We start from the raw sequence: 13,328 nt of genomic DNA on the forward strand, positions 1-13,328 counted from the left end.
TAGCCCTCTAGCATTCTGCAGTTTAGGTACAGAGGAAGGAGAAAAAAACAAAACAAAACAAAACTAGAAAGACATTATTGGATCTGCTCTTACACACTTAGGGTATGTGCCTACACCGCAAAAAAAGGTCTGCGGGCACCAGGTCTCAGAGGCCAGGTCAATTGACTTGGTCTCGCAGGGCCCAGGCTGCAGAGCTAAAAACTGCAGCGTAGGTATTCAGGCTTGGGCTGGAGTCCGAGTGCTGAAACCTGGTGAGGAGGGAATGTCTCAGAGCCCAGGCTCCAGCCTGAGCCCCAATGCCTACACTGCTATTTTTAGCCCCACAGCCTGAGCCCAAGTCAGCTGAGGGTATGTCTACACGACCCGCCGGATCGGCGGACAGCGATCGATCCAGCAGGGATCAATTTATCGTGTCTAGTCTAGACGCGATAAATTGACCCCTGAGCGCTCTCCCATCGACTCCTGTACTCCAGCGCTGCGAGAGGCGCAGGCAGAGTCGATGGGGAGCAGCAGCAGTTGACTCACCGCGGTGAAGACACCATGTAAGTCCATCTAAGTACGTTGACTTCAGCTACGTTATTCACGTAGCTGAAGCTGCGTAACTTAGATCGATCCCCCCCCGCCGCAGTGTAGACCAGGGCTTAGACTCTGTGCTGGGTGTTTTTCTTTGCAGTGCATATCCTACAAGATTGAAGACAGTATGTGGAAAAAAATATGGTGATGCACAGGCATGTGGTCTGCTAAACTTGTCATTTTACATGAACAGCTCAGATCCAGACTTCTTCCTAATGGTTTTCCATGTGCAGTTTTAAGTTAAAGACAAATGATATGCCTGCAAAACACATATTACATTGGGTTCAAAATCTGATTTAAAAATGTCTTATTGCTTTATTGGGACTCTCAAAGAATTCATGTTTACTTCAATGGCAGTCTGGTTCAACGTTTGTACAGAAGGCATTGATACCTTTTTGGCAGAGGTCAAGCTAAACCATGCAGATTAAAATGACGGCAGAATTAAACATTAATTTGTTTTGTGAATTATACAATTTTTCTTTTATAAAATAAAAAGAGCAACCATCAGAAAATAGATTTTCTGACTTCAGGTGTTTTAAAAAAACACAACTTAGAAAGATTCCATGGATATATTTTACACAATGTGAATACAGTATGGCTCTATGAAATTACAACTTCTAAAGGTTTACACACTTATGAAAAAAAAAAAGTTAATTTAAACTACTAGCAATGTTCTGTTTTCTTGGACTTAAAAGTGCATCAATTCAGGGATTTTACACATTTCTCAGACACTTTTTTTTAAAACAGTCTTACACACACAAACCACACCAGGTGTTTTCTTTTCAGGATTTCATCATTTTAAAACAATTCAGTGTAAAACTTGTTACATCTTTTTTTCTGGAGAGTCAAGCCAATAGGATCGGTCAATAAGTCTCTTTGGCAGTCTCAATATCAACGGTGGTCTCTCTGAACTCTCTACAAATGATGCTCTGGAAGAAGGAAACCGACTGGTTGATTCAGTTTGTATAGTTTCAACATTGCTCGGTAGAGTTCCCATGTCAGATGCACTACTATCATCTGCCACTGCAAGAGCCTGCTCATTTGATGTTTCCTGAAATTGGCGATCTACCTTTCCAGGGTCATCACCTAAGTCTCCCCTAGTGGTAGTAATACTGGAATCCTTGTCCAACAGTCCACTTTCACCATCTACTGTGTACTCATCCTTACCGTCACTTGTTCCCAGGACAGGGGATGGAGTCTCATTTTCTCTTTCATTTAACTGGGTTGTGGTTGTCCAAGAGATACTACTGTCACACTCAGTATTTTCTTGTATTCCAGTCTCCTTATCACTATCACTGTCAATTGTAATCACAACTGGAGAAGAATGTGATGAGTTACCTGTGTGATGTCTCTTGTGTTTCTTCTTGTGCTTTTTCTTTTTCTTTTTGTGGTGTCTGGTCATGTCACTAGCTTTTCCTTCATAAATAATCTCTACACTTGGACTTCTTGTCTTTTTTTTCCTCTTTTTATGTCTAGTCCCAATGCTTGCTTGGTTGTCTAAAAGGCTGTCCTGATTTTTGTAGCAACCACTGTATTTTGACAAAGACTTCTGCAGGTCACTTCCTTTCCCTTCACAAGGGCTTGTTGCATTCTCCTTGTGTGCATTCTCCAAGTGGCGAGTTTTGTATTTCCTTTTTCCACCAGGCTTTTCACATCGCATTCTATCAGAAGCAGTCCGAGATCTATTACTGGATCGACTCCTTGATCTGCGTCTTTCATAGTAGTAATATCGGCTTTCATTGTGACCTCTCTGATTTCGAGTATTTGTCCTTTCAGAAAAGGACTGTATTCTGAACTCTGGACTAGCTGACTGCCTTGAATAATGAGCTCTGGCCTGAGTTCTCCTCCTGTATGAGGATTCATAACCATCTCTGTCCATGTTTCTACTGTAAAAAGTGTATTCCCACTGGTATCTACTTTGGTAATTATCTCTTACATAATAATGATCACTGTCTCTGCTCCTTGATCTTCTTCTACTATGATCATTACTCCGGGATCTTGACCTGCTTACATCTCTAGATATAGTGCTCTCACTACTTAGAGACACTGTCTGGCTTTTTCTAGATAAACTTATGTCTCGAGGTCTTGACCTCCTTTTGTCTCTTTTGCTCCTATGTCTGCTACTATCTCTGCTTCTTGATAGTCTACTTTTTAACCTTTCTTTGCTGTGATGTTTCCTCCTGGCTCTCTGGCCATGGCTGTCTCTGTTGTGAGAGTGCTGTGAATAGGATTCTGAACTCCTTGATCTCCTCCTCCTGGATAATCTGTGGCTGCACGGAGAGCACACCCTATCCCTTCTTGTAGAGGAACTTTGTAATGAGTCCTTTATAGACAAATCTTTTATTTTAGTTGTATCTTTCTCATTCTTTTTTGACTTCATCTTCTTATGCGAGGGCGAGGTGCTGCTTTTATGGCTATATTTACCATCCTTAGTTATAGGAGAGCATGGCGATGAGCACCCACTAGCATCGCTGACACTAAAAACGTGAAACTGGATGGACTGTGGTTTCTTCACATCCTCACTTTTCCCATCATCAACCGACTCCTCAGAGTCCGAGGACAGCTCAACAAGTTCTGGTGTTCTTTCAGCTAATGGCTTAACATACCCAACAATGACGCAGTTGTCGGAAGAAGAATCAATGTCACCATCTGGGGCTGCATTATCTTTTAACTGCCCTTGCAGTTCAGTTCCATTTCTACTAGGTTCGTCATCAGAAGTTTCCGAAGTATCCAAAGGAGAAGCCACGGCAACATTAACCTGCTCTGAGCTGGAATACGATGGCCCTGGAGTTTCATCATCCCAAGGTGCCCGATCAACACTAGTTGTGGATGCATTATGATCTGGTTCTTGCGAATCTGTCTCATCTGGAGATATTGTAATAACTGATGATTCCGACTGGCTTCCTTCTTCATATGAAGGAGCAGGACAATCATAATTGGCATGCTGGTCGTATGCCTCTATGTTAAAAGGACATCGGGCAAAGCTGATGAATTCATGTAAAAAGTGGTTAGTACGATGGAGCAAAAAAGGCTTTAAGTCATCAGAAAAGGCCTGACTCTCCAAATCATATCTAGTCACATTACTCATGATGATATGCTGTACAATATTGACTAGAGACCCATGGGCACCAAACAGGACTGTTAGCTCACGCTTCAGCCATGGAACTAATCTGTGAAGACAAGCGGGGTTCCGGCGGAAAAACTCAGCTGAAATGTCTCTATAACGACCACCATCTTGAATATTTCTAACACGCACACCAGAACGATACAGAGCTCTTCGGAAATTAATTATATCTTGTTCTTGAATTTGCCGCAGTGATCTACCCTCTGCACTAGCTTGTCTCCTTGATGCAAGTCGTCTAATCATTTGATGAATTCCTCCATCTCTTTGCCCTACTGGTTGACCGGATAATCCTTCAAATAATATCCCATTATCTGGAGGTGACAGTGTTCTTCGAGAAGAGGAACTCCTTCGAGGATAAGCTGATGTATGACGTTCCCTTGTTAATGTAGTACGGTAACGAAATCTCCGCCCATCAGGGCTAGCAAAAGAGCCATTCTGCAAAGGCCTGAGTACGTACTCCTTGAAATCATCTTCAGCTCTCACTGTATGGAAGATCGAATGGAAAGGCTGCTTGCAGAGTGGACATTCAGCTTTGTTTTTTGACCATTCCTGTACACAACGAAAGCAGAACCTATGCAAGCAACGATCTAAGTAGGCCACATTGTCAAATCTGTCCAAGCAGATTGGACATTTAGAGTCTGGAGATGTATCTGTTGGCATTGTCTGATGCAGCTTGCTTGTGCCAGCTTTAGGTGAAAAGCTGCTATCCACCGTAAACTCCTCAGTTGTTGATGTTATGTTCTACAAAAGAAAAATGAGGCAAACATCAATAAAAGCTTTGCTAAACTTTTCCTGATCAAAAAAAGTGATACGAAGGTGAACCAAACAAACAACTAAGCTTGTAACAGTTTTTTCTGAGAGTCGAAAATAAAGAATGAACAGCAGCAAACACTGCTAACCCATTGGACCAGAAGAAATTGACATGTAACTGCTTAAGTTATTAAACTCCCCCTGCAGTCTCTCCCCCCAGAAATTTAGGAAATATTAGTGGTTAAATAACATCCTAATGCAAACAAAGCAAAGGAATAACCGAAAGATACATGGGACCAGATGCTCATGTTATGTACATCAGGGATTCTTCATTGAAGTGGAACTACCCTGATTTACACCATCTGAGAATCTGGCCTATTAGGCAGAGAATTGCCCAGAAGTCTTTATTTTTAAGTGTAGCTCCCCATCTGTGTCCCAAAACATTTTAGATCAATACACAAGAGCAAGTTGGTTTACTATCCTATAGTCTGTTCAGTGGATTACCAAAATATACATTTGGTTATTCATCTCTAAGCTTTGATGAGCCACAATTCCCAATAACTGGAAAAAATGTAAATACTAATGTTAAGAGTTACTCCCATTCTTTCTGACTTTCAACTTCTCCTGTCTTCATTTTAGTGTTTGTTCTTCCCACCTTGTAAGCATCTACTATTTTTTATTTTCCTTATCCTTTTCCAGGAGCCTCTGCAAGGTCAGCAGCCAGTTTCCCTCTGCAGTCCTTCCACGTATAAAGCAACTTCTGGGATTGATGCAGACAAAATCTGACCGATTAGTCAACTTTACTTTGCATAATGCTGCTATGGGAAATTGACTGGGATTGAATTATCCCCTAGTCAGTTTTACTCACAGCCAGTATTGCTTTGCTCAAGCACTACTTTGTTGGCCAATTGTTCACAGGCCAAGGTGCATCTGAATGAGTGGGACAAGTGGTGGGAAAGAATGGAGAAGCATTTACGTTTGTGATTGGCCACAAATGATTTTAAGATGCCTCAAATTCTTCTACGGATAGTCAGAGGAGATCACCGTTTCAGCAACACTTTTGCACTTGATTTTTACATCATGACACACATTACAGCGGATAATGACTTCTATTGACATCAACGTATATTTATTTTGGGCAATTACTTTTAAATAGGTACAGTAAATAGGTTGTGACTTACCAACTATTGCATGTACACATAGCAAATTTGTTTAAAGTAACAAAGAACTTAAGAGCTTTTGCCTTTAAAAAAGCCCTGTGTTGGTGTGTTTGAGGGGTTTTTTTTAAGACCAGTTTAAGGGTTGCAGGCTTCCTAGAACAACCTTTGCTAACATTCTGACATCACCAGCCAAGCAGACAATTTCATACATGAGCTCTAGGAATTCTGAGACGCTGCCACCCTCCCAAGCTTCCTGTTTTGGGTGCAGGCTTTTATTTTTCAAATTATTATAACATTTTAGTGCAAAGGGTAAATAATTATAGTGATTGATCTTTTCTATACTAGGGAGGGTATCATCAGTTGGCTATTTCCACACAAAAAATCAAGATGTTTATCATAGTTGTTAGACTTCAAACAAAAGTGTATTTTTTGTATGTTTTCAAAGGTGGTTAATTCTCTAGTGTCTGATCAAGCTGATCATCCTATTAATTCTACTATTATTTTTGGTCTCTATACTACCACCAGTAATCATGATCTAACAAAGATGTATTATTGATGTAGCTAATACTACTCACACAAAAACTATATTAAAATAAGGTTGCAAAGTCAAGCACTCAAAAGTTAGGAAATGCCAGAATTAATTCAGCTCCTTTGTGCATATGCATTTTGATATAGTCTTTAATTACCAGTCCAAATTCCCCGTCCCCTCCAACCAACTTCTGGATCCTCATTTAAGCTTAGTCTAAATTGCCCTCTCTCACACCAGCTCCTTGTTCCAATTTCCTTACCTAGTCTGGTTCAGTCTACTCCCTGGCTGTTTGCCCAGAAAGTTCCCATCCATCCCACCGCACCCACCCCTTACCCTACCTCAGTGGCCACCCTTCCCCAAACAGTCTGCTTGCCCAAACAGTGCCAGCCTCCCACTCACCACACCCCCAGGCTCCTTAACCCGACCTATACCTTCTCCCTAGGGTTGCCAACTGTCTAATCACACAAACCCAAACACCTTTGCCCCATCCCCTGCCCCTTCCCCAAGGCCACACCCATCCCACCCCTTCTCCAAGGCCTCACTCCAGTCCCCCTCTCTCCGTAGCGCTCTCTCCCCCCCACTCTCACTCACGTTCACCAGGATGATGTAGGAGGTTGGGGTGCGGGCTATGGGCTGGAACGAAGGGCCAGGGGGTTTGGCGTGTGGGAGTGGGCTCTGGGCTGAGCCTGGGGCAGGCGTTTGGGGTGTGGAAGGGGGTGAGGGCTCCGGGCAGGCGGCGCTTACCTCGGGTGGCTCCTGGAAGCAGTAGCATGTCCGGCAGCGGCTCCAAGGCTCAGAGGCGGCCAAGTGGCTCTGCATACTGTCTCTGCCTGAAGGAACCGCCCCGCAGCTCCTAATGGCCGTGGCTCCCCGTTCCCGGCCAATGGGAGCTGCAGAGTCAGCGCTCGGGGTGGGGTCAGCACGCTGAGACCCCCTGGCCACACCTTTGCCTAGGAACCACAACATGCCAGCCACTTCCAGGAGTGGCGCGGAGCCAGGGCAGGTAGGGAGCCTGCCTTAGCCCCACTGCACTGCGGGACTTTTAGCAGTCTAAAATCTCCCGGATTGGCTTCAGTACCCTCCGGGAGATCGAGCCCGATTCCAGGAGACTCCTGGCCAAACCGGGAGGGGGTTGGCAACCCTATTTCTCTCTGCCCACTCAGGTCTGGTTCTTCAAACCCACCACATCTGAGTCAGGCTGCTCTTCCTCCAAATTCTTAGACACAGGCAGGGGCAGTATTGACAGCACAGAAGTTACAGTCTCCCTGCTCTTAGTCCCTGGTGCTGCAATAGCCAGCAGCAGCAATTGCAAGTGAAGTCCTACTCAGCCCCTAGGGTCCTGACTGCAGCACGCGTATTCCAAACAATCTTCAGTTTCAGTATTTAGTTCCCAAACTCATAAGTCTCTACTGAGCATGTGTGAACAGAGACTTTTTAAAGGCTTATAACTTGTCCATATTTGAGCCTTCCCCTTCTCCCCTCAGAAACAGCAACAGGTCCACCCATAACACCAGGGCAATCCCCTTGCCAAATTTCAAAGCATGGAGGCACTACAGCTTCTCAACAAAATAGAAAGATTTTTATTAATGTGGGCAAAATAAGTCTTCCCTAATCTTGTTCTCAGAAACAGCTGAACCATTTTTTACTGAAATTATTTCAGCCCAATTAATTGACATTTGGCAATTTGAAAGCAGGGGTGGGGGGGATGATGTGTCAGTCACCCATAATTATAGATGGTTCTACCAGCTACACCTATAATATAACTGGACAAGAACTCAAATAACTGAATTGATACATGAGCCAACATATAATCCAACTTATTTATCCACAGCTGTACAGACTCAAAAATGCTCAGAGAAGTAAATTGTAGTCTATTTGTCACTAATTCAGCAAATATGATTAAAGGACCAAGGCAGCAGAACTGTTAAGTATGAAGATACCACTGTAACAGTCGGTTTTCTGACCATAAGCATAACTTTAATATGTTATGTGTAACAATCTGTATACAGTTGAACTGTTGCAAACATGTGAACAGATGTACTATAAAAACATTAAGAAATGATACTTTTTTTTAACAAGACAAGCCGAGAATCAAAGTGTATACAAAGCTGTGTGCATCAACTTCATTTCTGAACATTGAAGTATCTCTCCCAGCGTGAGAATTTCAAATTCGAAGTATTTCTAATTTGTCTATCATTGTTATATTAAGGACTGGAGTGTGGCCTGCTAAATTTTCAGGCTTTAAGTGAATGAGAAATATGAAATCTTGGACAACTGACTTGATAAGTCTCACTGTGGTCTTTTGTGGTCATGGACAGTTGGGCTCCGTGTTTCTATTTAGAACGGTTATTTGACCAGTTTTGAAAACAGAAAGTATGTCCAAGTGATGGGAACTCTATTACTCCCTATAGGAAACCTACTTGAAGACAGCTGGTAACTAACAAACACGGTACATTGCTGTCAAACGCTCCATATAGCCCATAGAGACAGTTCAACCAGTTGTCACAGCAGCTCAGCCTAACATTAAGAAAGACACTGAAGGGCAGGAGGCTGCAAAGTGCCTGTAAGTTCACTCTGTCTCCACACCCAGATCTACCACAAGTCAGGCAGAATCCAGCCGGACCAGGGGTGCTGGGCTGGGTTGCCAGAGTACTCTGCTCAGTCTCCCCAGCGCCTGCTGACCCGAACTCCTGTCCCTGCAAGAGTTTAGCGGATGGGGAGGGGCTACTGACAACTCACCTGTTGAATCACAAGGCCCCCGGCCCTCAGATACTGGCTTTGTACCTGTACCTCGCAGGAAGGTACAAGATCTGACCCTGATGAGTGGCGGCGGGGGGGGGGGGGTGGGCGCATTTCCTGAACCAGTCTAACAAATAGATTCCTGACAGGGCTGGGCACGAAGCCGCCTCTGCCCGGGCAGCCTCCCGCCTCACAGACCTGATCGCTCCAGGAGCGTCCCCGCACGGACCCGCTGTTCTCAGGCCCAACCCCGCCATTTCCCCCTGCCTGAGCAGCAGAAACGGAGACCTCCCCCGCCAAGGGCGCGGCCGCTCCCGAGTCCAGCCTCCCGCCCGCCCGGCCCGCTCAGTCACTCACAGCGGCGCCGCTGTCCGGTGCGGGCGGCTCGCCCTCCCCGCGGGGCTGCCCCGTGTCCGCCGCTTTGAGTCTCTGGCGGCGGCAGCGGGCGGGGCCCGGACCGGGGCCCGCGCGCGGCTCTTCTCCCCCGTGACGAAGGCGGCGGCGGCGCCCCCGCTCTGTGAGGTAATTCAGTGGGTCCCCCATTGAAGCCGCCTGCCCGTGACCAGTGACCACCCGCCCGCGGCACAACGAGATGGCCGGGCCCCGGGCAAGACAGACACCCCGCAAGGGCTGCTGGGACCGGAAACGACTCGTTCGGAACTCCACGACTTACAGCGCCGCCCCCGACGCAGCCTCCGAGCGCGCGGAACGCCGGCCACGTGACCGCGCCTGGACGCCATCTTGACTCCGGGCGGCCTCGCCCTGAGACACTTCGCTACCCGCCGATACAGCTCGCTTTGCGCAGGGTAGGCGCTTCCAGGCCCAACCAAAGATGGTGGCTCGGAGCGCGCGCCCGTCTAGCTCTGTCTCCATGGTGATCTCCCCTTGCCCTGCCCCCCGCCCGCGCCGCCGCGCGCAGCCCGCACCATGGCGCCGCTGAGCCGCCGCGCCCGGGACTGGCTTTACTCGCTGGTAGGTGCCCGAGCCGCCCCCGGCCCAGCGCACGGAGCCGCCTGGTCCGTTCTGTTAGGGGAGTGCAGCAAAGCCTCCGCTCTCGGGTCCCTGCGGTCCCTAGCCGCTGGCTGGGGCAACGGGCCGCAGCCCTGCGTGGGCAGCAGGTACCGCACGGATGGTTCTTCCCTTCCACCTGCCCTTGGGGACCCGCCTCCTACGGGACAACCCAGGGGCGCAGTTACCCTCCGCACCGTACATTTCACCTACTTCCATCAAGCCTTCGGTTCCAGGGCCTAGGAGGGGCGAGGAAGCCAGAGATCCTGCCTTCCTTTGAAGCACTGAATGCCCTGGCTCAGAGCCAGAAAATACCATGCTAACGCGGGCAGGTACTATACCAATCCTGTCCCCACTATTACCCTATCTAATCAGTATTTCATTAGTGTGTGGGTTGGACATCTAAACTTTTAGGCGAGGGGTGGTAAATGATGACCATTTGCAAATAGTTTAAATATGAGACCAATATTCAATAGAGGTATAGTATATTGGTAAAAAGAACAGGAGTACTCCTGTTCTTTTTTCGGATACAGACTAACATGGCTGCTACTCTGAAATTTGTATTGGTAATGCAAAATACCTACCTTTGCAAACATATTTTCTTCTAACAGATTCTTCTCACCATTGTATTACTTTCATGGGGATATGTTATTTATGCAACAAGAATAGCAGCTCGGTGGCAACTTGAGAAGGACTACCCTGATCAAATGCTGAATTTTTAAAGGAAACATTACAGATGGACGGCATCTGGATTTTCACACCTGAACACATTTAAAACCAAATTTGAGGACAGAAAAGATTATTTCCAACTAATGGTTTGAGAAGTTATGACCTGACCACATAATTTAAGTTTAACAGTGGTAGAAGGCTTCAAGAAAAAAAAAATCAAGCTTCCTGCACAATTAAAGGATCAACAGAAATACAGGCAATGCATGTTGTGTGACACTGAGTTTTCTTAATAAATATAGAAAATGAGCACCAGACTAAGTAGCAGCCAAGGAAGAAATGTACACCAAGTGTATGTTCAGTTGGTTTGCAGAATGTCTTCTCTTTTACAGACTTAATGTCTTTGCTAAAGAGTTTGTAATGTTTAAAATATGGTACACATGTTTAAGTCCAGTGATATGGCAGTAAGTAACATTATTTAAAAGTGATTCAACATTTTCCTTCAGTTCACGTTAATAGTATTTGGCCCTCAAATAGTCTTATTCAGCAACAGCTTATCCATAGCAACTCTTTCCTCTTAAAATCGATTATGCTAAAGTTTTTCATTGATGGAGTAAGCAAGTGTAACTGCAGCAGCCTCAACCAAGTTGTGTTTAGAGGTCTGCAGATGTGTCTGGCATCTTGGCTATGCCTAGTAAAGTGCTAGTCACAGATGTTATAGTGACATAACTCACACTATCTTCTAGTGATATGGTATGCTGACCTTCAGGAATAGTCAGGTCGAGGTTGGCTGAGGAATTTTGGAATACTGCTAGTCAATGAAGTGGATCAAGTATTTGAAATAGGGTTATTTCCTGAAAGGAACAAGTATTCATAGAAATGTGAGTACGAATAACTATTTGTCACCGTTTGTTTCTATTTACTCATCTTATTTTGCTGTTGATTCATACAATTAAAGCTATCATGTTTTACCAAACCCTCTCATACAGATGATTTTGAAAAAAAGAATTGTAAGATTTTGTAGTTTATAAACTTTACAATATTGCTTGAGTGTTCAGAGTTCTGGTAGGACTTCCACAATAAATGAAACAGAGGCTATGTAAACTAATATCTTATTAAAATTATTTCTCAATAATATCTGACTTAAGAGTGGGACAGTTACTTTTCCAAAATGCTTTCTAAATTTTACTGCACTTGTGCATTACCTGCTGAGCTGATTTGTTTTTTTTTGCTGTATCTTCCTGTTTGGTTAAATTCAAATACATGACTAGAGATACATAATTGGTTGCTAAAATGCAGATAATCTGTTGCCTGTTAAGACAAGAAGATTTTATGTGAGTAACTTCCTTAACTTGCCTTGCACTAAAGAAAAGTCTGGAAATGGTCTCTGCTATTCCTGCTATACCTAGAAGGAAATAAGATAACATGAGAGTTTCCTGAAAGCAACTTTATTGTTTTACATATCTGGAAATATTTAACACTTTTTATAGGAACAAAGCTAGAGTTTATAACCTTCAGTGATGACCAGTAGGCTCTTCTTCCATTGGTGGGATTATTTCTCCTGTCTCTAGAATTTTGTCACCCTAATGAAATCAAAAAGCTTATGGTGAATATTTTGTCATGGGTCATACTACTGTCTAAAATATATAATATGCAAGTGCATAAAAGTACTATTATTTTTATGAGAGACAATATGGGTGAGGCAATATCTTTTAATTGAACCAACTTCTGTTGGCGAAACAAGCTTTCAAGGGAATATTATCCATTCTGAAGAAAATACTGATGCTTCTAAAGGTCTATATCACATTGTTTTCCTTAGTCAGCATTTAACATTTTTGTACCAAGTGCCCAAAGTACTGAATACAGTTATTTTAATTTTATTCCCTGTATCATTGCTGCCCTCACACACCCACCTCTCCCTTCCCATTTGTTTTCTTTATCCATGAGGCCGACATGTTACGAGAAAATATTAATTTTAATTAACTCACTGGGAATATGCAGTACTTCTTTTCAGTAACACCATATGGCCTTTTCTGCAATAAAAAACAGATTAGTCAGGATAAGCTTTTTGAAAGATGGCTGATTAGAAAAAGCTGTTTTCCATATTGCCAAACAGCTAAAGTGTTGAATACAATTAATATTAAGCAGCCCCAGCTTCTCTCCACTAGGTTACTCTTAGTTTAAAACCAGAAGTATACAGAATAAAAACACCTCAAACAGGACAAGTTTTCAAAATACTTTATAAATGAAAAGGCACTCCCAGGGTAAAGATCCACAGGCAATGGCCTAATAAGAGTGTTCACTGAATTGTGGCACAGTGATAATGTTATTACTTCTTCAGGAAAGCAGTGAGCTTTATTCTGTCAGTGACTAGTAAGGAAGCAGGAGTGAGCAAGACCAGGGTACAAGTCAGCTACAAACAAAACACAAATCAACCTCTTAATCATCAAGGCTTATGCAGTTTGAACTAACCTTGTCTGACCAAACATATAGACCAGTGTTTCCCAAACTTGGGACGCAGCTGTGACAAACTGGGACTGTTCTTACTGTGGTCTGTGAATGCTGACAGGGGACTGTGGCTAGGATAGTCTGCACTGGGGGATGGGAAACTGACCGAAGGGGAATACCTGAGCATGTAACATGAGAACCCAGGAAGGTTAGAAGCCAGGTGACACCTTTGCCCGGGAAACTGAACAAAGGCTGGGGGAGGGGTCGCTGAAGGGGGTTTTTTGCAGGAGCTGGCTGGTGATATGGCTGGGAGGCAGATGGGGCTCTGACC

The 13,328-nt window shown here is 44.4% G+C and overlaps 1 protein-coding gene and 1 long non-coding RNA gene across 2 annotated transcripts; one reads left to right on the forward strand and one right to left on the reverse strand.

Annotated features, from left to right (window-relative positions):
• Nucleotides 1-983: 983 nt before the first annotated feature.
• Nucleotides 984-9,503, reverse strand: LOC113405315 (E3 ubiquitin-protein ligase Topors-like). The gene is made up of 2 exons (XM_026646399.1): nucleotides 9,233-9,503; nucleotides 984-4,438 (listed from the first exon to the last, which is right to left on the reverse strand). Exons 1-2 carry the CDS (start codon nucleotides 9,416-9,418, stop codon nucleotides 1,397-1,399), a joined length of 3,228 nt encoding a protein of 1,075 aa, XP_026502184.1. The 5' UTR covers nucleotides 9,419-9,503; the 3' UTR covers nucleotides 984-1,396.
• Nucleotides 9,504-9,613: 110 nt separating this feature from the next.
• Nucleotides 9,614-11,684, forward strand: LOC113405316. Its single transcript, XR_003369478.2, has 2 exons — nucleotides 9,614-9,847; nucleotides 10,495-11,684. It is a non-coding gene; the product is annotated as an uncharacterized LOC113405316 (long non-coding RNA).
• Nucleotides 11,685-13,328: the final 1,644 nt, after the last annotated feature.

This window comes from Terrapene carolina, unplaced genomic scaffold, assembly GCF_002925995.2.
Source record: "Terrapene carolina triunguis isolate 2854851 unplaced genomic scaffold, T_m_triunguis-2.0 Scaffold35022, whole genome shotgun sequence".
Lineage (NCBI taxonomy): Eukaryota > Metazoa > Chordata > Testudines > Emydidae > Terrapene > Terrapene triunguis.

Excerpts from the sequence above, each read along its gene's own strand:
- LOC113405315 (XM_026646399.1), bottom strand. The coding sequence starts at position 9,418 with ATGGGGGACCCACTGAATTACCTCACAGAGCGGGGGCGCCGCCGCCGC. Across the intron at positions 4,439-9,232 it reads CACCGGACAGCGGCGCCGCT|AACATAACATCAACAACTGA; the intron begins GTGAGTGACTGA and ends TTTCTTTTGTAG.